The following is a 25,438-nucleotide window of genomic DNA, read 5'->3' as shown; positions in this document are numbered from 1 at the left end:
CAATGGTAATGGGTAATCATTGGGGACCTTATTGACAATGAATTTCGAAAACACGGGTATCGGTACTATGATGTGATAGCCTTGGCTTTAGTTTCTAGTCCGCTTACTCGCATAGTGTCTATATTTTTTAATACACACCGGTGGATGTATACTCCCATTCACATTGGATCGTCATAGTTAGTGGATACTACGTTGACTCCGCACCTGCAAACTTCAACCTCTTCTCTCAACACCCCTTCAGTCATGGGCAAATTCTTTGATTCTATTTCCGACGACCTCGGTCAATGGGCATTACGACAGAGAGTTTTCTTCGTGGCCTCTGCTCCTCTACGTGGCCGGCATATCAACCTTTCTCCAAAGGGCCTACCGGATTCTTGCCTTGCCATCCTTGACCCCAATCAAGTGGCCTACATCGATTCAACCGGGTCTGGATGTGAAACTATTTCCCATCTGCGCGAAAATGGTCGCGTTACTTTGATGTTCTGCTCGTTCGATGCTTCTCCTCGTATCATGCGGCTCTTTTGTACTGGGTCTGTTATTGAGTGGGACCAGCCCGAGTTTCCTGCATACTTGAAGCGTATGGGCAAATCGGAGGTTGCTGGAGCTCGTGCTGTCATTAAACTTGATGTTTTCAAGGTTAGAATTCCCCTCGAGGTTAAATCTGATTTATCTAATGTTCTAACGATTGACCTAGGTGCAAACATCTTGCGGCTATGGTGTCCCGTTGCTAGCCTTGGACACCGACTCCGAATCCGACGAATCCAAACCATATCTAAAGGACCGTGAGACATTGAGTCGTTATGCCGTCAAGATGGTTAGCTCGGGGAAGACGCAAGAATATCAGCAAGAATGCAATAATCGCAGCTTAGATGGACTCCCGGGTCTTCAATCTGCACTCAGAGATGGCGGGAACCCTATCTGGCGGCTGAAGTTGGAAAATTGGCTGAATCAACATAGAGATGAAGTCAAGACAGTGAAAGTATTGGCGCTTCTTTTGATAGCAATTTTGATGGGATTAAAGTGGCATATAGCCATATAGTCGTAGATGACTATAAAGTTGGGTAAAACTTTTGTAACTACAAGAATTAGCTGTCAGAAGCCTTGACTGTCTCGATAATCCCATCTCCACCATCAACCGATTCCCAGAATCCAACTACCTGAAGCCTAACCACCTCCAGAAAAACCACTGCAACCTTCTTCATCCATCCCGCAGCTAACCGCCATTATAGCTTTATCTAGCTGCACCTCGAATGGTGATCAGGAAGAACCTTAGAAGAAGATGCCCTGCCACCATTTCCCTTAAATTGTGGCCCACTTCAAGCGAAAATGTCGTTTTGGGCGCCTTCGAGGTAAAAGAAAGCCATTAGCATTTGCTTTTCTCCATGTTACCAAAGAAATGGGGCATATCACATACCAGTTTCCCATCCCCATGCCTTGTTGTACATGGGTGTCTTGCCATCGGGTACTTGAACATTGTTCCCAGTTTGCTCTGTTTCATAGTTAGCTAAAGCAAACATCTGTCTTCGAATCATTTATCTTACGGTTGAAGGCAATCATCTGCTTGGAACCTTTGACACACTTTGTAGTGTCATCATCACAGTATTTGGCGATCTGAGCTGGCGCGACCTTTTTGGACGATGTTGATTGAGTTACGTTGCATTTATAACCGGCCATGTACCTGTTTTGGGACGATCATTTAGCAACTCGGTAGAACAAGGGTGTAGGGCCAAGACTCACATATTCGGTTGTCCACATCCATTCGGAGCCTAAGAAATCGTTAGTTTTGTACTGAGACCTAGGGGATTCATCAACCTACCCAGAGCCATGCGCAGGTGCAGCCACCCTCTGGGCAGGCAGGGAGATCGGCGGGGACCTCATAAGTAGCCTCACGCTTCCATGGAGTGCTAGGGAAAAGAAATCAGTCGATGGAATTTGTTTCCTGTATCTTTGAGAACTTACTGCTCCAGAACAGTGAACACAGCTAGATTTTCCATTGTGACCTTGCTCAAGTCAGACTGGTAGCTGATGGCAAATGCGGTACCGGCAGCCGTGGACTGATTGTTGGTATGCATTGCCCCATCATCCTGAATACATTCAGGTGGGTTTCCAGGACCAGCCCAGTCTTCTGGGTGGTCTTTTCCATCCGGCCAAGCAGAACTATACTTTCCGTCGTAGGAAAGCGTGGTTTGGGCCCGGTTGTGGGCCAGCTCGACAGTGAACTTGCCGCCAGCAGGAAGTTCAAGTATGTCGCCGTCCGCCGGTGGTGCAGCATCGCAGCCGCGGTCGTGCTGGAACCACCAATCCTCCTGGGCGAGGTTGTATAGAGGTGCGACCGCTGTGTTGGTATTGGCGTTGTCGGTCGAAAGATCTGGACCGCCGAAGCAATACATGCCTTTGGTCCAGGCAACTGTATGTGCCTGAGCCACAGCAGTCAGTGCTAAAAGAGTGGCCACTTTAATCATCTTGAATGAAAGTTGAAGAAAAAAAGGGGATTTTTGTAAAGAATGATGTTGCTGTGTTGACAGAGGTTTCGCCGGATGCTGCAGATTATATAGTTGAGCAGCAATAAATAATGATGACTGAACAAGATCGAGAACAACTACTAGTACTATGAGTAACTAGTCACTCTTGGCTTGAAGTTTATAATCCTACCTTGGAAATTATGGATTAGAAAGACCCTGTTCAATTAACCCCTTGATCCTCTGCTGTTTCAGGCTCATATGAAAGCCTGAATAGATGAAAGTGGCCCCACATGGGGTGCTTCAAGATCTGAACTGGAGATGTCAAACAACCAATGACCTTGGCCATCGCATCAGGAAAGTCAGAGTCGACCACCTGTAGTTTGCTGTTGGCGAGAACGACCCGAAATGGAAACTGGTGTTTTCCTCTGCCGGTCTGTGGGCTGAAATCCCGAGCGATGAAAACAAGATCAAGTCCACGGGCCTTCGTGAGTTAGCGCCAGGCTCAGATAAATCAGAAACAAATATGTACAAACCTATATATTTCATGCGAGCTAGGACAAACTCAGGTATTGCACATATACCTCTTCATTCAACCTCAGATAATCAACATCACTCCAGGGCATTTTATTTTAGTAATGGCCCCTCTCGAGAAAAAAAGTCTCTCCAGTCCACTTTCTGGGAAATTCTTGTTTTTCGAGGAGACATAATGTCGGAGCTGCTCATCTGCTACTTTTCCTCTTGTTTGGAGTGTTTTCTGTTGTACCGCGGTCCATTGTGTTAAAGCGGCATGAAGGGATTACCTCATCAGGACCAAATCACACCAAATCCGGGGTTGCCGCTGAAGGATAGCGATGTTTTAAGAGGTTCGAGTTTATTGAGGAAAAAGTGATGATTGAAATTATCAAGAATCACTCCAACACAGGTATTTAGGCATCATGCTTAGGGAATTTTAAGGGAAAAGACCATGTGGTATAAACATGAAGTGGTTCGATCACAATCTTCTCCGCATCGAGGCTAGCCGAGGCCGCTCCAACTCCCCCGGCCCTCCACGATCGGCAAACAACCTCCCTCCTCCGTCGCACATGGTCGGGTTCTGGCATCAACACCTGCCATCCTGCCATCTATTCTTTTCATCTACAAAATACCATGATCGGGGCCACGAGGCGCTGGTTCCAGCGCAATCGCAAGGGCCTTGCGATCGGGGCCGGCGTGCTTGGAGCAGGTTACCTGGCCGGGCAGTACCTATTGTCCAAGATTTCCGAGGCGCGTGAGCGCATGAGCAGTGATCGAATCGCAAAAGAGAAGTAAGTTATTCCTCACCTGTCATATCTACCCCGTTCTCCAGACCACCCCGCCGGCCTGTCGGCTTGCCCGCCAGCTCATGACGGATCCAATCCCTCCCCAACCACATCGAGTTTCGAGTCTAGACCTTGGCTAACCATCAAATAAACAGTCTGCGACGACGTTTCGAACAAAACCAAACCGACTGCACCTACACCGTCCTTGCCCTACTACCCACCGCAACCGAGAATGTCATTGAAGCGCTCCCCGTGGAGGAGCTCACCAAGGAGCTACAGAAGAAGCGGGCGGAGAGGCTGGCTCGCATCAGTGCCGGAGAAGGTACAGGCTCGGACATGAGCTCTGTAGCCCCAAGTCTACCCGAGGATGACCGCAAGAGCCTCTCCAGCTTCCAGAGCGAGGGATTTGTGCATGCCAGCCAGGTGGGGGAGTCCGCGGAGTCGGAAGAACAACCTCGAGTGAAACGAAACAAGACCCAGCTGTGGAACGAGGTCAAGATCACATGTATGTGTGGCTACTGGGATTTGAGCATGTTCCTCCCTCTCAAATACTAGCGGCTAACCTATGTACAGCCATCACCCGATCCTTTACCCTCATTTATACCCTCTCGCTGCTCACCATCTTCACCCGCATCCAACTCAACCTCCTCGGTCGCCGAAACTACCTCTCCAGTGTCATTTCTCTGGCTACTCCCTCGGCTGATTCACCCATCAGCCTTGAAGACCATGATGATGATGTCACTCAAACCCTGGGCGATGATTTCGAGACAAATCGACGATACCTTGCTTTCAGCTGGTGGCTACTTCACCGTGGGTGGCAGGAGTTGATGGAGCGCGTTCATCCCGCCGTGGAGGAGGTCTTTGGTCCTCTCAACCCACGTGAGGATATCAGTCTCTCCAAGCTGTCGGAGTTGACTCTTCAAATCCGGAAGAAGGTCGAGGGTAATACCGAAGACGAGCGACGGTGAGCATTAAGCATAAAATCCGAATATACCCTTTCACCAGTGCTAACCGAAACAATTTCACAGATCTAAGAAATGGCTTTCATGTCTGCTTCCGCCTACGGAGGAAGAGGAGACTGTTCTGCGCGAATCGGGCGTGGAGGGAGTGGCAGACCCTTCCTCCTCGCAGACTGCGTCCAAGTTGCGCCATCTCCTCGATGAGACTGCTGATTTAATCGACTCTCCTTCCTTCTCCTTCGTCTTGACTCTTCTCAACAACGAGGGTTTCTCCACCCTTGTTGACCAGAAGTGCGCAAACGAGGCATTCAAGACCTCGGCTACTGTTCCCGAAACTGCACCTCAGTCATTCGACTCTATCGCCACCGTTATCCCGCCTGCATCAGAGCGCAAGACAAAGCTTGCTAACTTGCTTGCTGTCATGGCCCGCCAAGCGCACGTTATCGGTAATGGCTCACACCAGCCCAATGAGTATCTCGGCCCCATGGAGCAGAACGTCCGCGAGCTGGAAGCATTCTCTGCAGTCATATATAGCTCCAACTTTGATCTCGAGCTGCTCGGTGCCAACCGTAAGGATGTGCCTACCGAGGCTGGAGACTCCCCTTCGGTGAACCTGGAATCATCTACATTTGCACCAGTGATGGTGGATAAGGAGATTGATACCGAGGAAATTTCCCAGAGTGCTCCTGTTCTTGTCGAGAAAGAAGAGGCAGAAGAGGAGGTTATTTCCCCTGCTGCCCAAGAACAGACACAGGAGGTTGGCGTAGAGGCTGGTGTTGAGGTTGGCGCGGATTCGGCCTTCGAGCGTGCTTGGGGCAAGGCCACAGATGACGAGCCCGCCACAAAGACCGAGACTGAAGTTTGATTTATCTACTCGCTTTTCATCATGTTTCTTGACAATACCCTTTTTTGTGATTACGTGTCACTGGGCGCCACTGTCTTAGACTGGGTCGTGCTAATGATTATATGTCTATACTTGCTAGATACATTTCTACTCTGCATTTTCCGGTTTCTTGTCATGTCATTTTTTCTATACAATTCACTATGCTTATGCCTAGGTTACGGTGTAGTCGTTCTAACGCTCAATACAATGGAATTCTCACGTCATCTTAGCACATTCATATTCATTCAGACACCGGTATGGCGTAGTACTAGTAGTACATCAAAGGTAGTAGCAGGGTGCCTTTTTGATCGCTTCATTCTGTCTCAAGGGCATCTAATTCCCTTGAGTTCCGTTGACATCATATACCTTCTTGCCCCGATACCACGTCTGAGCCACCTTTGCTTGGAGAAGTGTTTCGGGTGACCAATCCATATCGACAACCAAAAAGTCCGCACTCAATCCTTGCCTCAAACTACCCGTCCAAGAATCAGCAAACCGAGCATAAGCTGCTCCAGTGGTGGCGGCAGTAGCAGCTTCGGCCAAGCTGAGTCCAAAGTGGGCATTAACAGTGTTTGTGGTCTCTGGCTCAAGCGCTGATCGTCTAGTGGTAGCATTATAAAGATTCGGGAAGGGGAAATGACGCGCAGTAGGCGCATCAGTTCCAATAGCGATAGGTGCACCGCCATCCAAGAACTCCTTGTACGCAAAGGCACGCTTGCAGCGATCAGGCCCGACCAGAGTGGGCCATGCTTTGAAAAGAGCTGGATCCGAGTGAACGGGCTGGATAGAGGCTGTGATACCGAGCTCGCCAAGACGCTTTGCGTCCTCTGAGGTGCTCATTTCGAGATGCTCGATTCTATGCCGTCGGCCTGGGGTGCCGACTTCTGCCAAGACGTTGATGGATTGGTTGATGGCTTTGTCGCCGATAGCGTGAATGGCACATTGGAGTCCAGCTGCGTCGGCGCGCTGAACGACTTCTTTCAGCTTATCGGCTGGCCAGATTGGCTCCACTGGGTCCGATTTGCCGGTGTATGGTTGTAAAAGGGCGGCAGTGCATCCGTCAACAACACCATCGCAGATTAGTTTGATGCCAACCACAGTGAAGCTAGGGTCCTTGTACTGCTTGTTGAGTGCGATGGCTCGGTCGACAAAGCTGAAATTTGTTTGTTGGTCATCCGTGTACGGGACGAGCCAGTGCGCTGCGATGTGGAATGGGACATTATTCTTTTGGCGATATTCCTCTAGAAGCGTCCATGTTTCCTCGTCCATAGCCATATCGACAATTCCAGTATATCCTGCGGCCGTATAAGAAGAAACTGCAATGTCCAGAGCACCGATTTTGTCTTCAGTGGAATAGAGACCCTCCACAAATGGCCAGGCCAGGTTCATGAGAGCGGATTCATCCAGGAGACCAGAGGCCTTTCCAGTCTCATCTCGGTGGATAGTACCACCGGGGAGGTCGGGGGCTGCATGGGCCCCCATTTCATCCAGTGCAGCGGAATTACACCACATAGAATGAAGATCGAACGAGTCAATCAAGATCGGTCGAGAATCAATACTATCCAGCATGCTCGCAAGGGCAACACCGTTGGTAGTAGATTGAATCCATCCTCGGCAAAGAATACGAGGTACGGATGGGTTTGCTGTCGCGTATGATTTGATAGTTTCTTGGATCTGCTCAAGAGACGTGCATTCGATGAGGTTCACTTTACGCAGTGAGTGGCCATAGTGCAGAATATGCACGTGGGCATCAATGAAGCCCGGGACCACGACACGATTCTCCAGATCAACAACTGTGGCGCCATTGGGAATTTTGGTATCGTCAAGTGACCCGACATATGAGATCTGGTCATTCTCGACGATCATCCCATCGGCGAACTCATTGCCACCTTTGCCGGAGGAGAACGATGGCGCGAAGATTCGCCCGTTGCGAAATACAGAAGTCATTCTCAACTTGTGCAAGGAGTAGTATCGAGATGAAGTTTCGAATGCGTTGAATGGTTTGCTGCTTTAACAAGCTATTTATTGAATGGCATACGTCGGGCAGACGGAGGTAAATGAAATGCCGGGGTCTCTAGAAGTTTCCCCCAATGATTGGTACTGGATGGTGAGTTGGTGGTTGATTGAATTTTGGGAAATGGAGAGATGGGGAAATTGAGATATTCGGAGAATAGTCCGCTACCACTTCACGAGGAGGGGGCTTAAGGAATGGCGTCGCAATGGCGATATCGAGAGCAAAGGCGGAGTTCCGTCTCATTGATTGGCGAAGCATTGATAGGCGAGGTTGGAATTGCGGGGCGGCGCAATTTGACGCAATTGGTCAATCTGAGATGGGTGGCGTCGAAATAGTAGAGTCCGTCATGCGGACATAAGATAAACGAATCGGCAAACTATGGATCTTCAATGAATATCAATCGAGTATCATGGCTGCCTGGTATGAAATATGTAGGATGGGTGTGTTGGATATTGATAGATTGCGTCGGGGTATACTTACATGCCGAGAACAAGGTGCAGAGGAGATGCACACTTCCCTTGCCGTCACCTCAAACGATGAGAGACCAATTGATTAAGCTACTAACGAGTGGAGTCGGAAGTTTGGTGATTGCCCTAGGTCGGATAAGGGTAGCTAAGAGGGTTTCTGGAAGATCTGAGCTGCAAACCCTTAGGTAAATCTTATTACCCCGACCTCCCCCAGCTCTCCTGATAATATTTCCCCGCAAATACAGAATTTGAGACATGATAAGCTTGACAAGATTCTGCTCTGTCATTGGCTATTGCTTCAAACTTCCCTTTTCAGAATGGATCAGTTCCACGCCTACTTCTTAGGTTCGACGTTGAGTGGCTACAGATCATCGCCATCCCCAGCCGATGATGATAAGGCAGAGTGAACTCATCAGCCAGAAGTCCCGTTGACTATACCGAAGATTTAATAAAATGGGCTCGAAACCTTCTAACCGCTAATTATCCCTGACCCGAGGAACTTTTTTCATTCTCCTGCTTGAGTATCGCGGCCTCAAGAAGCCCTAAAGCGATGTCCCCACACAGTCAAAATATCGATCCTGCCTGGCCACCAGGGACAGTTCGTCTTGATGGTAGGTGCAAAATCCTTCAAACTATCGGTCTGAAGCTTTCCTCGTCTGACATTATATTAGACCTCAACGCTGGCTCCGAAGTCATCCTGGAGCCGAAGCCTAGCAAAGATCCAAATGACCCCTTGGTGAGTATTCCCGACCTGCATGCTCCAATAATGAGGGCCGTGCTGATTCATATCAAAACAAAGAACTGGCCACGATGGAGGAAGCATCTGAATTTTGGCCTTGTCTCCTATTATGTTGTGATGGTCATGGCATTGTGAGCAATAGACTCTGACTCCCCTTCCTGTATGAAACTAACGAATCCAGGGTCAATGTCGCCACTGTCACTTGGGGCCCTCTCAACATCGAACTGGGATTTAGCTTCGCTCTACTTAACGATAGCTACGCCGCTGGCTGTGGCGCTCTTGCAGTCGGCGGGATCTTCCTCATCCCCTTTGCCCTCAAATTCGGCCGACGACCAATCTATGTTTTGAGCACTGCGATTCAATGCGGAATTAGTATTTGGTCTGCTCGAATGCAAAATGTGGCAGATCTCATGCTGGTCAATATTCTGAGTTGTATTGTTGGGGCACTTTCTGAGGTGATGGTGCAAATGACGGTCGCCGACATTTACTTCGTTCACGAACGAGGACTTATGAACACCATATACTACTGGTTCATGACAGTTGGCACCTCCCTTGCACCTCTGGCGGGAGGGTTCATTACCCTTTCGCAGGGCTGGCGCTGGGTGTGGTGGTGGATGGCCATCTTGTTCGGTGCAGGACTCCTCGCCTTCATCTTTCTCTACGAAGAAACGATGTTTGCTTTTGAACCGATTGATGGAGTCCCTGTGGCCGACAGGACGGCACCCGCACCTCCAGGAGACAAAGATGCCGAAGCATTGGTTCATGGAGATGTCGCTATCGCGAAACGAGATGAAGTGCCTTATGAGCCAGTTGAAGTCGACTATTCGATTCCGAAGAAAACGTACCTGCAAAAGTTAGCACTGTGGTCAGATTCGCCAGTATCCTTCGGGCAAGTGGCCAAGCACAGCTATCGGCCATTCCTCATCATGTTCAGCATTCCTGCCGTCCTTTTCATGGCCATTGAGTATGGCATCATGACCGCCTGCACGACGGTTCCGGTGACGACCCTTTCCTCTGTTATGACGCTACCGCCTTATAATTTTGGGTCAGCTCAAATTGGTCTCATGGGTATTCCCCCATTTATTGGGACCTGCCTCGCCACCGTTATTTGTGGTCCTTTGAGTGACTCAATAGCTCTTTATCTGGCGAAGAGAAATGGGGGCATTTATGAGCCAGAGATGCGCCTCTGGCTCTGCTTAGTGTTCGTACCTCTTGTCCCTGCTGGACTTTTCATGTTTGGCATTGGTCTCAACAATGGCTCTCATTGGATCTTACCTGCCTTCGGCCTTGGTGTTTCAGCTTTTGGAGTTGTTCCCGCCAGTAGTGCTGCCCTCACATATCTGACGGATGCGTATACCGATGTAAGTTTGCAATCCTTGAGACCTGCGAATGGGGTGCTAATTATCTATTATAGATTATCGCGGATTCCGTTGTTGCACTAACCTTCATTCGGAACGTAATCTCAACTCTATTTGTATTTGTCCTTCAACCTTGGGTTGATCGTGTCGGCTTGAATTGGTTCTATATCACTTTCGGCTTGATCACAATGGTGGTTATGTTTGGGAATGTCTTTTTCATCTACTTTGGAAAGACATTCCGTATCAAATTCGCACACCGGTATCGTCACTTTGGAGCTGAGATCTCGGTTCTTTGACAACCTCACTCGTTGTGCTAGAAAGAACTTGAAAGCTAGGAAATCGGGGAGTATCTCCCTTTATTTGAGTCCGTAATAGTCTATTTGAAATTTTATTTCTAAATAGTGCCCATTACCTACAGATACCGGGGCCCGCGGACATCCGATGCCTCTACGCAATACTAGCAATGAATAATCAAGTTACTAGTATCTCCTACTAGGGTAGCCATTGTCCGCATTTATACTTTTGATTTATTTTAATGCTAAGTTCTTCGGCTATCTCGTCCAACCATATACCTTTCAAGGTTGCACTGGTCTTGCCGAGAAGTAAATCAGCGAATGATATTCCTCCACTCCCTTTCAAGAAGGTCCCTCGAGAGCGGGGAACATGCAGTAGGAAGATAATCACTTCCGAGATCCCGCAACTTTATAAATATCATCTACACCTGGGCACCTGTAATATGATGCCTTTCAACAAAATCCAAATTTTACCAATATAATTCAAATCATATTAATGACCGACAGCTCGGGAATGGATACATGTAAAGTTGCAATTATACAGCTTTGCCCGAAGGTATCGTCAAGCTTAACATACCCATATGCCGTGATTTTATATACTAATGGATGTTCCGTGGATCCCAACAGCCAAATGAGATAAAGGACAACCATCGACGAGCGATCTCATTTATCCGGGAAGCCGCCACGAGCGGTGCGGATTTGGCGGTTCTTCCAGAGTATCACTTAGCCGACTTTTTTCCCAGTCATGATTCCGCAATAAGACAGCAGTGCGCCAACTGGAAGACCTATCTAAATGCGTATTGCGACCTTGCCAAAGAATGCAATATTTGCATCGTACCTGGTTCTCTTGGAGAATTGCACGACGACAATACACTCGTCAATGCCGCCTATTTCATCGACAACAATGGAGAGATAAAAGGGAAATATGAAAAGAAAAATCTCTGGCATCCGGAGCGACCGTTTGTAAAGAGCTCTAAAAATGATAGTCGCCATGTTGCATTCGACACGCCTTTGGGCAAGGTCGGAATTCTGATCTGCTGGGATTTAGCCTTCCCTGAAGCATTCCGAGAGCTTATCATGCAGGGTGCAAAGATAATCATTGTACCTGCTTTCTGGAGATACAGTGACGCATCGGAAGTTGGGTTGAAGCGAAATCCAAAGTCGGAGGGTGCCTTCTTAGACGCGGCTGTTGTAAGTCGCGCGTTCGAGAACACTTGCGCTGTTTTGTTTTGCAATGTTGCCGGGCCGGCAAGTGAGGGATTTGCTGGGCTCTCTCAAGTCGCAATGCCATTTCTCGGCTGCGTGGACAAATTTAATAATAGCGACGAGGGGATGAGAATCATTTCTCTCGATATGAATATCTTAGAGGAGGCTGAGGTTGCCTACAAGATTCGGGAAGATATGGCCACTCCAGATTGGCATTATGGCTACCGTCAATAGAATGCGATCAATTCTAGTCATGGCTGCCATTTCACATTTCTACAGAGACACGGGACATGATACTATTAAAGAGGGTGAATTTCACTTGTATTGACAGGGTAGTAAGCTAGTGGCGCTGCTAATGCCGACGATTCCGTTAGCTTGCCTTAAATCCGAATAAGTTGCGAGGGACCAGTCTAGATTTGGGGGTTTATACCTCGCTTATTTACTGGACGGACTTAGGCTTGTGCTTGTCTAAGCCTGTGGCGTTTCAGGGGGTGGTTTATGTACGAGTAGGATGTCGCTCATTTCCCACACCGCTGGGGGCGTCACGCAACACCGGTGCAAGACAACGGTCATCCCATGAGAGTCGTTTGCCAGACAGGTTTGAAAGCTCCTTTCCACTTTCCAATGTGATATTGGGGGCGATTCCTTCACGATTGGGGCGATTCCCCGGGGCTAATGGCCATAGCGTGGAAAATGGTCGAAACCAAGGGGCACAAAGTGGTTCGGGCTACGCCCGAACTCCACTTTTGCGACCCCATGAGAAAATGAAAACATGGAAAAGCTAATATAGCCTCATTCTGGGTTAATTTTAGGCGACGAGGCCCGATTAGGTTGGCTTGGCTCATATTTAGTCCTGCATTTCCCCCGAGGCAAGATTATTTTTCATCACGTCCAGAGTCCCCATATACCTTCGTCTGTCAATCCACTTTCTCCCTTTCTACTCTACAGTCACTTCAAGATGCAATTCAAGACACTCGCTGCTCTTCTCTTTGCCTCGGCAGCTCTTGCTGCCCCGGCCCCTGATTCCACCGCCACCGCGGAATCTTCCTCCTACGACGATTCCGACAATTATGACTCCGCTCTTGAGAGTATTAACATCCCATCATCCGTCATGGAGATCCTGGCTACTGCCACCGCGGAGATTGCCTGGGCCAACAGCATGTACACCGATTCTGCTTACGGTCAAGCCGAGGTGACCCGTGTTGCAGACGGTAAATTCCCTTCCTGGGTCACCGAACTTCCGGAGAGTGCGCAAACCTACGTTGAAAATGAGCTTCAGGCTGAAGCTTCTGCGTACTTGGCATCCGAGAGTCTGACATCCGCTGCCACTGACGATGCCTCGGCCACCGAGACCGGAAGCTCGGCTTCTGACTCGTCTGCTGCTGTCACCAAGACCAGCAGCGAAACCTCCACCGAGACCAACACTGGTAGCAGCTCCGGAACTGCCACTTCCTCCGGGACTGCTTCTGCTTCCTCCAAGTCTGGATCTTCCACATCTACCTCCACTGCCGGTGCTCCCGCTGCCACTGGCGGCATCGCCCTGAGCCTTGCCGGTGCCGCCGGTGTCCTGGGTCTTGCCCTTGCCCTGTAATGCTTTAGAGCTCGCAAAAAACCACTCTACATGTTCTTGGCGAGTTCCAGGCGTTTCCTTGATTCTTTTTACCATTCCGATCGATTCAAACGATTGAGCTCACGTGTCGACGCAAAGCGCTTTGTGATATTAGCATTTTAATAATTTTGAAACTGTACAAGTACCCAATCTGAAACAAATATATCATATCTTTGAGTCAATTAAGTATGAGGCTCAATTGCCAAACCCGATCGCTGTAGTTTGCTTTTCTTCGGGATCCACCTGCGCAGATCACCAGGAACCCGGCGACATGAGAAGCTTTTCTGGTGGAGTCATGGAAATATTGCCTTGGCTTTGGCATAAAACCATATGCAGGCGGCATAAATAGTAGCCTTCAAGTTAAAACCCAGGTAGACGTACCAGCCATAGCGAAGAGCCTCCAGCAAGCAGTAAAAGAATCAATGCCCCCCAAGGCCAGTGCTGCAATCGTAACCATGATCCCGGCGGAAAGCTAGAGGTAGACAAGCTACTAGTATGGCATCCAGATAATGAGAAAGCGGTTGTGATGAGGATATCTCATTCAATCACGAGATAGCCCCCCCGCAAGAAGACCAAAGGGTATCTAGGAATACTTGATTTCCCTTGGCCGTCTGCCAAAGTACTGGCCATTCAGACCGCCACTTCTTCAATTCTCGGGTTTCTATGAGATATCAGTAGAGCCATCATTTGTAAACCAAAAAAAGCAAGGCGCTTATTCCTCTCTCCTCTGGGTATCCGAATTAACCTCTCAATAGAGAACTTCTAATTCGTTCTCTATTTATTTTCAAAAGGAGTTGTCTTATGGGATTTCTACTAACAGAAAACTGGAACTGGACAGAATTTAAAGTCATAGATTCTCGTGGCCAAAAGTTTTGGTGGCTGAAAATTTCCGTCGATCAGTATCGGTCGACTGCTAGTACTGGTCTTTCATGTTACTCGTACCAGTCAAAAAATAACATATCAATCTTTTTCAGAAGTAAACCCCGCGAAATAGTGGGAAGGGGATTGGAATGACTCCTCAACCCGGGTGTTCAAACGCCAGAAAATTGTTGTTTGGACGCAGCTGCTGGAAGACCCGCAAGGGGTGCATCTAAAATCCTTAGGTGGTAACTAACGCCTGGGCAAGTCTTTCGGGCACTTGAACAAGCTAGCTTCTTTTTGTCCGGGTTATGATTCACGAAAATAATAACTAGTAGCCCCCGGCAGAAGCGAAGCGACTTCTTGGACCGTTTACGAGCCTCTTGTTGATTGGTGGGGCATACGTTAACGTTGATCAGAGAGTTGCCAAGTTCATTACACGAGCACGCCCCCTCAGCATATTGGCTGCAAGGGTTCAAGAAAAAGCCCACTGGGGGCCAACGCGCCCGTGTTCTCCTTGATCGACCAAGTGACCTTCCATATTTGGTTTGGCCTGAGGCTGAGTGCTATCTTTGTCCCCAGGAGTACGAAGTACGAGTACATTTCCAATACATTTAAAGAGCCTCCCACGTCTAAATTTCGACTACACACTTTCACAGCCCCAATTTTGAAATACAGCCAACATGGAACACAACAAGGACTCAACGCCAGTGGCCAGCCAGTCAGTCGATGCGACCGCGCCGACTCACGATCTCAGTTCCACAGCAGCAGCAGAGACGACAGCAAATGCCACTACCACCACAGAAACAACAAGATCAGTCGCGATTCCCGCAACAGAGGAGCAAGTGCAAACTATCGCATCCGATGCTGTACCTCCCCCCGCAATATGAACGGTATGCTCGCTTCAACTATCTGGATTATACATGCTAACGGTATCTTTTTTATTATCAGACACGAGAAAGAAGTGACGCCAGCACCAAACACGGCCGTACCCAACCCCGAAACCTATCCTCCGCATGAAAAGACTGCATGGCAATCGGCAACACAGGCCCCGGCTCCTCAGCCCGGGCAAGGTCTCGTCGTCCAGAGAGCTGTCGAGTTGAACCAGCTCAACGAAGAGCCGCGTTTGATCATCTGCCCCTTCTGTTACCAGGAGGCGATGACCCGAGTTGAGAAGGAGAGCACTAGTGCCACCGGGTAAGTTTTATTTCAAAACAAAGTCTTCGTCTATTTTCTTTGCCTGCTAACCTCATGCGCCATTCTACAGATTGGCGGCAGTGGGCTGCTGTCTCATCGGCGGGATCTGCCTTGCATTCCTCCCCTTTTGCATGGAAATGTGTCACGACTGCCATCACTTCTGTACTAAGTGTGGGCAGAAGGTTGCCATCCGTCCGCATGACGGCCCAGTGCAACTTTTTGCGCCCCATCCTCCCGTCGTCGCCACGGCGCCCGAGCCTGTGAAGGCGCCCGAGCCTGTGGCGATGACTCAGGACCCTAGCGGAAAGCACTAGGGGCTTAGCGGGAAGAACTAACTATTAATGTGTCACAGCGTTTGCTTTTGTTTTCAAAATTTCTTTCCTGGCGGGCCACTCCTTTTCTAGTGGCCCCGGGGGCTAGTATAGTCATGGGGGCGAAACCCCTGCCTGGGCCCACTGCTTGAAGCTCGAGGCTCAACCCGGACCCGAACCACCTCGGCAAAATGAAGGAGATATGTTTTACGTCTAAATTTGTACCTAATCGATGCTCTTTTTTATTTGGAAGAACAATAATGATCTCTCCGATTACGCTGAGATGAAAGTCTAATGGATCTTAATTTGCGACCGTGATGTTACTCGTAAAGTTTTATAGTTCGTAATTGGTAGTATTTAGTTACTATACTTGGCCTTAAATTACTGGTACACTTTCAGCTGCTCAGGCTAGCGAAATAGACGATCACTCCTGCGCCCAAGACTAATACTAATATCATCGTTTCTCGGCCTATGTTTTGAATAACGCAGATGGAAAATGAAACTCACGTGTCAGGAAATGAGAACTAGCCAAGGGATTGCAGGGCCAAGAAACCAAATCCAAGCGACATGTGACGGCTAGTGGCTATTATCATAGAACTTTCGATTTCTCTTGGCATGGCGTCTAGTATAATTCCACAACTAGGTTTCATTTATGCATGCTCACTATTTATATGCCACAAAAGTACCGCCTCATCTAACTGGTCATTGATTCCGCGCCTAATGTCCGACACCATGACGGAGCCGCATTATTGCCCCTTCGAAAATTCGAATACCAGATCGTGCACATTCAATATGTATAGACCCTGAAAATGGGAATTAGAGGCGGAGCCCATTGGAACTCTTGACTCCTGCTCTCAAACTTCTGGTTACTTCGAGAGATATTTGAAGTTGCTAATATCTTTTAATAATAATGGGTATTTGATATGATATTATGATAAATGAGCGAGGGCTTCAATGGAAGTCAAGGCTGGCCATACAGCCTACTATGTTGGTTCTCTTTGCCAATTTGGAAAGAATGCAACCTCCTTTGAAACGTGCGCACGGGCCCATGCTTATTTCAGTCTGTGTCATGGCGAATTTTAGAGGGGCAATTTGATGATATGATCCGGTCCATAATCTGTTGGAATCGAGCCGGAGTGGCAGTTATTCAACAGTACGACGGAGTCTCGTACCAGTAGAAGGTTGATTTTACAAGAGATATAACCCAAATCCCGTTTCAACAGATCTCTTGCATCCATCATCTCGGGATCGTCAAAATTCCGTCAATAAGCGGCTGCGACCTTCCCGTTGCCGAAGTCCCCAGCAGAAGCACGTCTTCGGGCTTGATCCAGACTCGGCAAAGAAGCGGTTTTGACCGAGCGCTAGCAACGATATGGGAAAGACTTGAATCTTTAGCAGCATTGGCAAGTAAGAAATATCCAAGGTTATTGGCTCCGCCCTGGCTGTGCGGGCCGATGTGGGGAAACCCGGGCTTTTGGCAATGCGCTTAACACAAATTTCTCCAGCACGCCATCGATTTCATGAATGAGTACAGAATTCTTCGAGGCTGCAAGGCGCTAAAATAAAAAGTAGATATACCAGAGCATCATTCAATACACTTCTAATAAAAATTTGTTTCGTCAAATTCGCATTTTGGATTATTTGCAGGCTTTTGGACCATCAGATTACCATGACTGAGCCAACACCGATATCGGTGACAGCCGGGGATGCGCCAACAACAGGACGTGTTTGGTATCGGACAACTCTTTACAATGCGTTCGTTATTGGAAGCGTGGGCTTCCTGGCTCCAGGACTATGGAATGCCATGAACTCACTGGGCGCAGGAGGAGCTGAAACGCCCTACCTTGTCAATGCAGCAAATGCTCTTGTATTCGGGTTGAGTGGGTCATCCAAATCGAATTGTTTATCAAGAGAAGGGGATATATTCCGACTGACTTTGGTGTTTTAGTGGGTTTTCTATGTTTGTTTGGTGGCCCCATCGCCAACCGCATTGGAATGAACTGGACTCTATTGCTAGGTGTCATTGGATATCCGATTTACTCGTGAGCCAATTCGGATCCGACAAAAGTCGAGGATTAATACTAATTTATTGGCTTACCAGTGCGGCTTTATATACAAACAACCGTTATGTGAGCATTCAACGATTTCAAGAGCCAGAATAAGAACACGAAATGACTAATATTTGAATTAGGGAAATGAATGGTTTGTACTCGTTGGAGCCGTTGCGTGTGGTCTTTCGTGAGTTCTTCCGTTCCATTAGTACACAGAAATGGGAACCTTATCCTGATAAAATTAGGGCCGGTCTTTTCTGGGCCTCCGAAGGCGCTGTGGCACTTGGCTATCCCGAGCCTGCGAAGAGAGGCCAGTATATGAAGTGAGTACAGCTCGGGTGATTTAACTTGAAATTCATCTCTGACTCTGATTAGTATCTGGCTTTGGTTCCGAACCGGTGGCCCATTGCTTGGAAGCGCTATTGTTCTTGGACTAAACCAGTAAGATATTCACTTGAGACTATGCTCATTATAGTTTGATACTAACACCTGAGAAGCTCTGCTGCAGCAAAGAGCAAAGGAAAGGTTGGCTCAGGTTCGTTAACCATGATGTTATTCTTATGAAACTCTCAAGAGTGCTGCTAATGTGGGATCCGCTCTAGAAACCTATTTAATTTTCGTCGCCTTGCAATGCCTTGCAGCTCCAATTGCCATTTTCCTCACTCGACCGGAAAAGGTGCAACGTGGTGACGGAAGTAAGGTCAAGATTGTACTTCAAGACTCATGGGCTGCTGAGATGAAAGAACTTTGGAGACTTTCCTGCCGCAAAGATGTAAGTTTTTAGGACTCTGAAACATCCAAGTCAGTTACTAATGGTTGAAAATTTAGGTTCTACTGCTTCTTCCTGTTTTCTGGGCATCATACTTCAATCAATACGAAGGAAGTGAGTGTTTTCTTTTCGAAGGGACAGGAATTGAAGACCCAAATCAAGTTTCTAACATGTTTTAATAGACTTTGAGGTCTATTATTTCGGGGTTCGGGCTCGCGCTTTGATTGGCCTTGTTTGTAAGTTTCGATGAAAATTAACTCTTGATGATTCTGCGGAACTGACAAGTGTTCATAGCATACATCGGAACGCTTCTCTCATCGTGGCTCATTAGCAGATTCCTGGATTACAAGAACCTGCCAGTGAAGAGCCGAATCATGTACAGGTAAGATTTCCTCCTATTCCATTCTTTCGAAGAAAACTTTTACTAATTAGGTGCCTCAGTTTCTATTACGTTGTTATCGTTCATGTCATCGCCTGGGTCTACGGGTGGGTTGTTCAAGAGATGTACACAGCCAAACCCCCATCCTTGGATTGGGCCGACAAGGGCTTCAGCCGAGGTTTATTTGTGGTCATTCTTTGGGGTAAGAAACTCATTTCAGCCGTTCTTTCGGTATACATCTAATCCCATTTTCACAGAATTCTCCCGACAGGCTTTGCAAAACTGGATGTATTATATGATCGCGACAAAGACCGATAACATTTCGGAGCTATGTAAGTCGCCGGAATAGCTCCCTTGCTACTGTTCATTTACTGACATGAGCAGCCCGCCTATCTGGAATCTTGCGTGGACAGGAAAGTTTCTCGCAGGCCGTCTCGTATGGTTTGAACACTAAAGAGTGGTTTGGCGGAAGAGTGCCTCTTGCAGTGAACACTATTCTTCTCGGTTCGTAACCAATTCTACCAAGAGCATCGTCCCATTGGTACTTTCGGTTGATTTTATACAAAATACTAATTATCTTGCATTATAGGCCTTGCTGTGTTTCCTACTTGGTTGGCTATCAAGGACCACGAGCCCATCGAACACGCAAGCAACGATGAGTCTCAGACAAAAGGACGGGACGAGGAGGAGACTTCGGTCAAGAGTGGCGAAAAGGTCGACTTTGTTGTCAAACAAGCCTCCGTGGCTGAATAAATACCTAATATCTCCCATCATTCAACATGAGATAAACAATTAATTAATCAGAGATGTCCTACTAGTATTTACATTACATATAATATTACGACAAACCGCTCTAATGTAAGGCTGCGTAAATAATCTTTCCAAAGTTTCCATTTTGACATCGACTATCCTGTGTTTGTATAAATAGGAGGTGAAACCGAGGACTCGACTTTACTTGGAAACATCTAAATTTGCTCTATTCATGTAGCAATGAACAAACTATAATCCCATAAGAAACCCCCACTCAAATATGCACCTGCCATTGGCCACTCATAGTCCCATTCGAGTAGCCATCCAGAGTCTTATTCACCTCATCCAAGTCTAGACCCTCGATAACTTGAAAGCTAGTCGGTTTGATTTTTCCTTCTGCAACAAGACCACTAACCCGCTTCCACAAAGGAACACTAGTAGCAGGTCTCGCATTCGAAGCACCCAGCACATTCAGTGTCTCAAATCCTAGAGGCTTTTTCGCCGATAACTTCGTTTCATCGACCGGTCCCCTAGGTCTTAAACGAGCGAATTTACCCGTCTTGGTGTTTGACAAAGCTTCGACGCCAATATACTGATCTTCCGGTGGATTAACAGTATCAAGGGCGTATACCAGATCATCTCCAACAAGAGTCTTCACATCAGCTGCAATTTGTCTTCCCGGCTTAGTTCTATCGATGATGTGTGTTGCACCCAGGGCCTTCAGATCTGCTTCGCCTTTTAGGCTAGCGACAACGATAATTTTGCCGATTCCTGCTATCGAAGCAAGCTGAATGGCGAATCTTCCAGTATTTGAGCCACCACCAACGATGAGGATTGATGCTTCTTGGTAATTGAATTCAAGTGCAGCCGGGTCCCAAGGAGCTGGTATATTGAAACCAGTAGAATCGAACAACGCAACAGCTGCGGTGACCAGATTGGTTGGCAGTGCTGCAAGTTCGGCATCAGTATATCCTGGAGGTACCTTTGCGGAGAATTTGGTATCCATGATTGAGTATTCCTGGAGGCCTTGAGTGTCGTAATTGGGATGTGGAGGTACTTTTGTTTCAGTACTGGTAATTGCCAGTAAAGCTTGTCCGAATATGTGGTCTCCTTGCTTGAAGTGCGTGACATTGGGACCGACATGAACCACGTGGCCTGCAATGTCCGAGGCCAGGACCGCTGGAAGAGATCCTTTTATAGAAAGTCCATCGTCACGAGACTTCGCATCGTGGGGATTCAGGCCAGCCACGGTGATCTTGACAAGGACTTCCCCATTCTTAGGCTCAGGGATGGGCCGCGTAGCTTTGCTCAAAGGTTTCCCTATTTCAGTCACTAGGAGAGCAGTTTGGCATTGCGACATCTCGAAGATAGAACTGTAACAATCTGGAAAGAGTTACTATGGTTTTTATGGGTACCTTTCAAAGATTTCGTGCAGGTGCCGGTACCAATTCCAAGGTTATTATATAGATTCCGATCTCTTCCTATAATCTACTAGTATGATATGTACTAAGCTTCTCTCTTTCATTTCATTATTATTAATCGCTAAGCGGACTTAGGGCTCGCTGAAAGCCGAATAACTTCCAACATTAAAGATAGTGTAAACAGTAAATGTAATTTGGGGGCCTTATTGAACCATTTTCATATTCAGCTGCCAGCCTATTCGTAGGTTCAGCTAACCTCGCTGATTTTTCAAAGTATATCTTGTCTTTGGATGATAATTTTCAATGTTCCAATATGTTCTTCGCCAAATTTTGTATAGCGTAAGGGCATTTTTTTGGTTTGACACAAGACTCAAATAAATCATATTCAGCTTTTGCTGAGCAGACAACGATCATTCATTCTCCGTGATGAATAATTTGCTTATTCTGCATAAATCCAGCTGATCTGAAAATAATGTACAAACTATATACCAGTAGGGGTGGGGTCAATACGATATTCTCCTGGTACTGGTACGGCTGTCACCGGATGATGTCAATTGCGGGGAACATCACTCTGACATCACCAGCCGCCTCGTCTTCGCCGCGACGGGACAGCTCTCAAGTTTGTCCATTATATACTTGCATTTGATTGTATTTATGTATTTTTCTCAATCCTAAGTAGTCTCATCAATGATCATAACAATTCGTGGTCATTCAAAGAAATCAAAAAGTGGTCGTCGGATCCATATCATCCACCAGCGCAACGCGAAATCCCAATTTATTCGTCCAATTTAGGCTCCGTGGTATGCTGGGGATAGATTTGAGGGAAGAATGGGCCTTCAGGCGACAATCATTAGTTCTTGTGCCGTTGAGGAGAAACATTTGCGAGTTCGTCCCTCAGGAACGTAGATGCCATACCTCTTGCAGGGTTATTCTCGTCCGACATGTGGTCAGTGATTTGATGAAGATCTTCAATAGCGTGCTCGTGTGCAAGCTCGGCACAGATAGCTTGGGAGGAGCTGTTTTTGTCAGCGACCCTGACAATCATTCTGAGGTTTTGTGAGAGAAGTCTCGACATACGGTGCTACATTTCGGTTCTCGTAAACGATCGTCTCGAAGTCGCTCATTCTGCGTACCCCAGTTCTCGGTGTATTCTTCTTGTCATTTCCATCAATCGAAGTACGCTTCTGGACAAATGTTGGGTCCAACGGGTTGTTGTCGATATTAGTTCCGACCATCTTGGGTGGTCGAGTCGAGAGTAAAATTGGTTTCAGGCTGATTGTCGGCAGCTTGGGTGTATTTATCCTGTTAATAAAATGCAGTTGGTGTAGTAGGCCACTTGGAAGAATCATGAGATGAAAAGAACTTCCCAGGCCTTTTAAAGCTAAGTGCGGGGAGACTGTCCCGTGGCACTCGGCATATGATGTGGCAAACCTATGATATAAAGACTATTTGGAGAGAACGAGGAGCCAATCGCTAGTACCCGCTCCTAGTGGAATTCAAAATCGGTGCTAGCTATTTTAGACAGAGGTTTGAAATCTAGATTACGTATTGAATATTTCAGCTACCCTCGAAATTGCATCTCCAGTCGCGATGATCATGAAAGAACCAGCAAACGCCACCGAATACGTAGCCACATCTCAGCTGTCCGCCTTCTCGCCTCCGTGATAAGTTTGATCAAGGACTTGTATTACTAGTAAGTTCCAAAGTTAGTACTATTATACGCCCAAAGCTTCATCCTCGTATATACCGCATTGCAACGTAATCATTTTAAACTCCAGGAGTCCACTGGCTTGTCTTGAGAAGTTTCATTTTTTGAATGTGACAGATTATACATTAGTTGCAAATATTTGGCAGCTGAAACAACATCTTTCTCTTCATCTCGTATGGCCTATCACAGCTCAAGTATTAGACCGGAATGCCATCACAAGCTACCTGTAAATCAGATCGCTTCCCATAACACAAATATGTATCCATAGACCGTATTTATTTCGAAGAAAATATTCCCGTTCCTAGTGATGTCCAGATACCCGAGATCTTGTACTTCAGCAGAGTCCTTCTTCAGTCAACCTCGAATGTTCGCTTTTGCTTGCCCTTAGTAGACGACAATAGGCCTATTTCTTGTCGCGAGCGGTCGGTAGGGGAGTATCGCGGAGACGTCCCTTGCAGTCATAGAGATCCGGCTTCTCGAAGTAGCGCGCACGGTTGGCCCAGTCACTTCCAATGTTGCTTCGCAGGACAAATTCAGGGAGGTCATATGGGGTTTCGTCAATGCGCGGATCATAGTCTTCGCTCCGCTCGAATATAAACTCCCAAAATTCAGCTCGAAGGTTGCTTTTGCGACCTCGACCCCAGTACTTCTCTTCTGGGTCAATGATGCGGCGATCCTTGGGGGAGAAATAGAAAGCCTCGCGAAGTTGCTCTCTAGTAAGGTTCAGGTCGGCACCATGGGGGAAACCTTCGGGGATGACATTGTATTCACCTCCGGGTGTCGCCGGGGCTGAAAATGTCGAGCTCAATGACGGAGAAGACTCAGGCGGAGAGGGGGGCATGTCACGAGTTCGGCTTCGTCGAATGGTGGGTGTTTTGGGAGACTCGGGGATCACGACAGCGTCCATGGGCTGAAACAATCTCTTGGACTTGGAGATTTGGCGATGTTTGGGCTTTTCGCGTGGCTTTTCGAATGCAAACCGGTACACCTCCAGAACAAGGAAAGCCAGGAGTACGGTAATGATCACAGAAAGGAGAAACGAGTTGAAGCTCCATCTAGCGGGTGGCAGAGCAATTTCCGGCTCCGGGTCATGGGCAATCCACCTCGGCGGAGGATTGAACATCCTTTCAATCGGAAGTGAATGGTTGAACTGAAGAGTGAATTGGAACGAGTGACTTGAGGGTTAAATGCAATGGGTTGGTGTACAGTGATGATGGTAGTAGAGGAGGGTGAGGAGAAGGGTAAGGGGGAGGGAAAGAGAAAGGGAGAAAGAAGAAAGTATTGCAAGAGTGAAAGTAAGTTCCAGATGAGGAAGGCACTGAGCTTATACAAAATGGACTCGGGGAAGGTACGACCCTGGTTGATGCCTGAGGCCACAATATACTTATAACTATACTACGACTAGTAGTATACCACCATTCACTAGTAGTATACTTGGTGAATATAGAATGCCCTCTCGATTGATATCAACCAAAGAAGACTCTGAAAATATCCAGTCGTCTTGATAACCCGATGGCCAATGTTCACATTGCTAACGAGTCGGGTAGGCCACTGAGGCAAGACTAAAGTAACACATCAACTTTAGATTTGAGGAAGCTTAAGTTAAGACTCTTTTCAATAAATACTCATTTTCAACTTCAAATGAAAAGTAGACTTCGTGAGCTAACCCATCTGCAACCTTCAAGGTAATCTGTCAGAACATCTATGGTTGTCCGTAATGCATAGAATATATTCTGGGGGTCCAGGAGCAACAGTGACACTAGTTGACTTGCGCACACTTTGTCTTATACTGGACCCGGCCCGAGGCGGGGCATGCGGAAGGTCAAAGTGGTTGTGTGTGACCACGACGAGGCACTGTTATTCGTTGAGTTTACTGGTGATCGCACTGTCTGAATATCAGCAGTGGGCGGCAACTTGAACCATGGAACTCTTGGAGGCGCTGGAGGCCCATGAACCCGAGCAGGAGAGACTCGACAAAGATTTATTTCCCCTGTCAGTCTACTAGATCTGTGGTCATGGAACGAATACTAGTACTATGGCACTTCTGTGGTCAATCGAAGCACAGTTCCTTCCCATGTCAAGATACAGCCGACCTCAACATACTGATCTACACACCATTATCATTTACAACCAACGCGGCTACAATATCCCCGATACTAACTAGATGCGAATCTCGCAAGTCCAGACCCAGCAAATAGAAATGCGGGGAGGCTCTCAGATCGGATGCACAGAAAATCATTTAGCAAATGCTATCTTCTAACAAAATCACCATGATCTACTAGTCCGACCCCAAACCGACGAACCAGCGAGTCGTGAATGGAAACTCCCCTCGGGGAGTGGCCCCACACTAGTCCCAGAAGAGTTATTGTCTGGAGAAAGGTGGATTTTTTCCCACCCGAAGCTTGAATGGGGGACGGGTATCGCCTGGTAGTCGAAGTTGCGTGAACAGGAAAATTTTTCTTGTCACACTCGACATTTAAGCTCGTTCTTTTCTTTGTTTTTCATTCTCATCCTATCTTCTTGGCGATATTCTTGGAACTTCTCGGCGCAGAGCTTGATTCAAGTATATCCAAGTCACTCGCTGTTCAAGTTGGGGTTGGATCCATCCTTCGCTGAAAGCGGAGACGTGAGGTCATTTCTCTTCGGATTTCTTTTTCGCCTTCGCCCTATTAGGCAGGCTGTGGCAGCCATAGGTTATCTGATCAG

General features: G+C 47.5%; 12 protein-coding genes across 12 annotated transcripts; 7 read left to right on the top strand and 5 right to left on the bottom strand.

The window, feature by feature from the left end:
* Positions 1-243: 243 nt before the first annotated feature.
* On the top strand, positions 244-979 carry N7509_005644 (uncharacterized protein; the record flags this gene model as incomplete). Its single annotated transcript, XM_056630281.1, has 2 exons — positions 244-636; positions 695-979. Coding segments are annotated over 2 exons (678 nt in total), but the record flags the coding sequence as incomplete, so codon positions are not given.
* Positions 980-1,807: 828 nt separating this feature from the next.
* On the bottom strand, positions 1,808-2,462 carry N7509_005643 (lignocellulolytic auxiliary activity family 14 protein; the record flags this gene model as incomplete). The annotated part of the gene is made up of 2 exons (XM_056630280.1): positions 1,808-1,904; positions 1,960-2,462. The coding sequence occupies 2 exons, from the start codon at positions 2,460-2,462 to the stop codon at positions 1,808-1,810; spliced, it is 600 nt and encodes a 199-aa protein (XP_056489582.1).
* Positions 2,463-3,608: 1,146 nt separating this feature from the next.
* Positions 3,609-5,584, top strand: N7509_005642 (peroxisomal biogenesis factor 3; the record flags this gene model as incomplete). The annotated part of the gene is made up of 4 exons (XM_056630279.1): positions 3,609-3,766; positions 3,916-4,265; positions 4,334-4,724; positions 4,789-5,584. The coding sequence occupies 4 exons, from the start codon at positions 3,609-3,611 to the stop codon at positions 5,582-5,584; spliced, it is 1,695 nt and encodes a 564-aa protein (XP_056489581.1).
* A 351-nt stretch (positions 5,585-5,935) lies between these two features.
* N7509_005641 (amidohydrolase) lies at positions 5,936-7,549 on the bottom strand (the record flags this gene model as incomplete). The annotated part of the gene is made up of 1 exon (XM_056630278.1): positions 5,936-7,549. One exon carries the CDS (start codon positions 7,547-7,549, stop codon positions 5,936-5,938), a length of 1,614 nt encoding a protein of 537 aa, XP_056489580.1.
* A 1,084-nt stretch (positions 7,550-8,633) lies between these two features.
* Positions 8,634-10,476, top strand: N7509_005640 (uncharacterized protein; the record flags this gene model as incomplete). Its single annotated transcript, XM_056630277.1, has 4 exons — positions 8,634-8,694; positions 8,755-8,953; positions 9,004-10,183; positions 10,237-10,476. The coding sequence occupies 4 exons, from the start codon at positions 8,634-8,636 to the stop codon at positions 10,474-10,476; spliced, it is 1,680 nt and encodes a 559-aa protein (XP_056489579.1).
* Positions 10,477-11,079: 603 nt separating this feature from the next.
* N7509_005639 (carbon-nitrogen hydrolase family protein) lies at positions 11,080-11,913 on the top strand (the record flags this gene model as incomplete). Its single annotated transcript, XM_056630276.1, has 1 exon — positions 11,080-11,913. One exon carries the CDS (start codon positions 11,080-11,082, stop codon positions 11,911-11,913), a length of 834 nt encoding a protein of 277 aa, XP_056489578.1.
* Positions 11,914-12,637: 724 nt separating this feature from the next.
* On the top strand, positions 12,638-13,270 carry N7509_005638 (uncharacterized protein; the record flags this gene model as incomplete). The annotated part of the gene is made up of 1 exon (XM_056630275.1): positions 12,638-13,270. The coding sequence occupies one exon, from the start codon at positions 12,638-12,640 to the stop codon at positions 13,268-13,270; it is 633 nt and encodes a 210-aa protein (XP_056489577.1).
* Positions 13,271-14,875: 1,605 nt separating this feature from the next.
* N7509_005637 (LITAF-like zinc ribbon domain-containing protein) lies at positions 14,876-15,657 on the top strand (the record flags this gene model as incomplete). Its single annotated transcript, XM_056630274.1, has 3 exons — positions 14,876-15,039; positions 15,098-15,343; positions 15,414-15,657. The coding sequence occupies 3 exons, from the start codon at positions 14,876-14,878 to the stop codon at positions 15,655-15,657; spliced, it is 654 nt and encodes a 217-aa protein (XP_056489576.1).
* Positions 15,658-17,323: 1,666 nt separating this feature from the next.
* Positions 17,324-19,606, top strand: N7509_005636 (uncharacterized protein; the record flags this gene model as incomplete). The annotated part of the gene is made up of 15 exons (XM_056630273.1): positions 17,324-17,534; positions 17,603-17,696; positions 17,756-17,783; positions 17,846-17,892; positions 17,951-18,028; positions 18,081-18,146; positions 18,203-18,240; positions 18,308-18,477; positions 18,534-18,588; positions 18,657-18,710; positions 18,769-18,856; positions 18,916-19,055; positions 19,111-19,185; positions 19,238-19,357; positions 19,443-19,606. The coding sequence occupies 15 exons, from the start codon at positions 17,324-17,326 to the stop codon at positions 19,604-19,606; spliced, it is 1,428 nt and encodes a 475-aa protein (XP_056489575.1).
* Positions 19,607-19,877: 271 nt separating this feature from the next.
* On the bottom strand, positions 19,878-20,963 carry N7509_005635 (zinc-binding alcohol dehydrogenase family protein; the record flags this gene model as incomplete). The annotated part of the gene is made up of 1 exon (XM_056630272.1): positions 19,878-20,963. One exon carries the CDS (start codon positions 20,961-20,963, stop codon positions 19,878-19,880), a length of 1,086 nt encoding a protein of 361 aa, XP_056489574.1.
* A 911-nt stretch (positions 20,964-21,874) lies between these two features.
* N7509_005634 (uncharacterized protein) lies at positions 21,875-22,259 on the bottom strand (the record flags this gene model as incomplete). Its single annotated transcript, XM_056630271.1, has 2 exons — positions 21,875-22,040; positions 22,102-22,259. 2 exons carry the CDS (start codon positions 22,257-22,259, stop codon positions 21,875-21,877), a joined length of 324 nt encoding a protein of 107 aa, XP_056489573.1.
* Positions 22,260-23,135: 876 nt separating this feature from the next.
* Positions 23,136-23,855, bottom strand: N7509_005633 (uncharacterized protein; the record flags this gene model as incomplete). The annotated part of the gene is made up of 1 exon (XM_056630270.1): positions 23,136-23,855. One exon carries the CDS (start codon positions 23,853-23,855, stop codon positions 23,136-23,138), a length of 720 nt encoding a protein of 239 aa, XP_056489572.1.
* Positions 23,856-25,438: the final 1,583 nt, after the last annotated feature.

This window comes from Penicillium cosmopolitanum, assembly GCF_028827165.1.
Source record: "Penicillium cosmopolitanum strain IBT 29677 chromosome Unknown utg000006l:49.0-5199605.0:1.0-5204138.0, whole genome shotgun sequence".
In the NCBI taxonomy this organism is placed as follows: domain Eukaryota; kingdom Fungi; phylum Ascomycota; class Eurotiomycetes; order Eurotiales; family Aspergillaceae; genus Penicillium; species Penicillium cosmopolitanum.
This window is presented reverse-complemented; position numbering and strand designations above follow the sequence as displayed.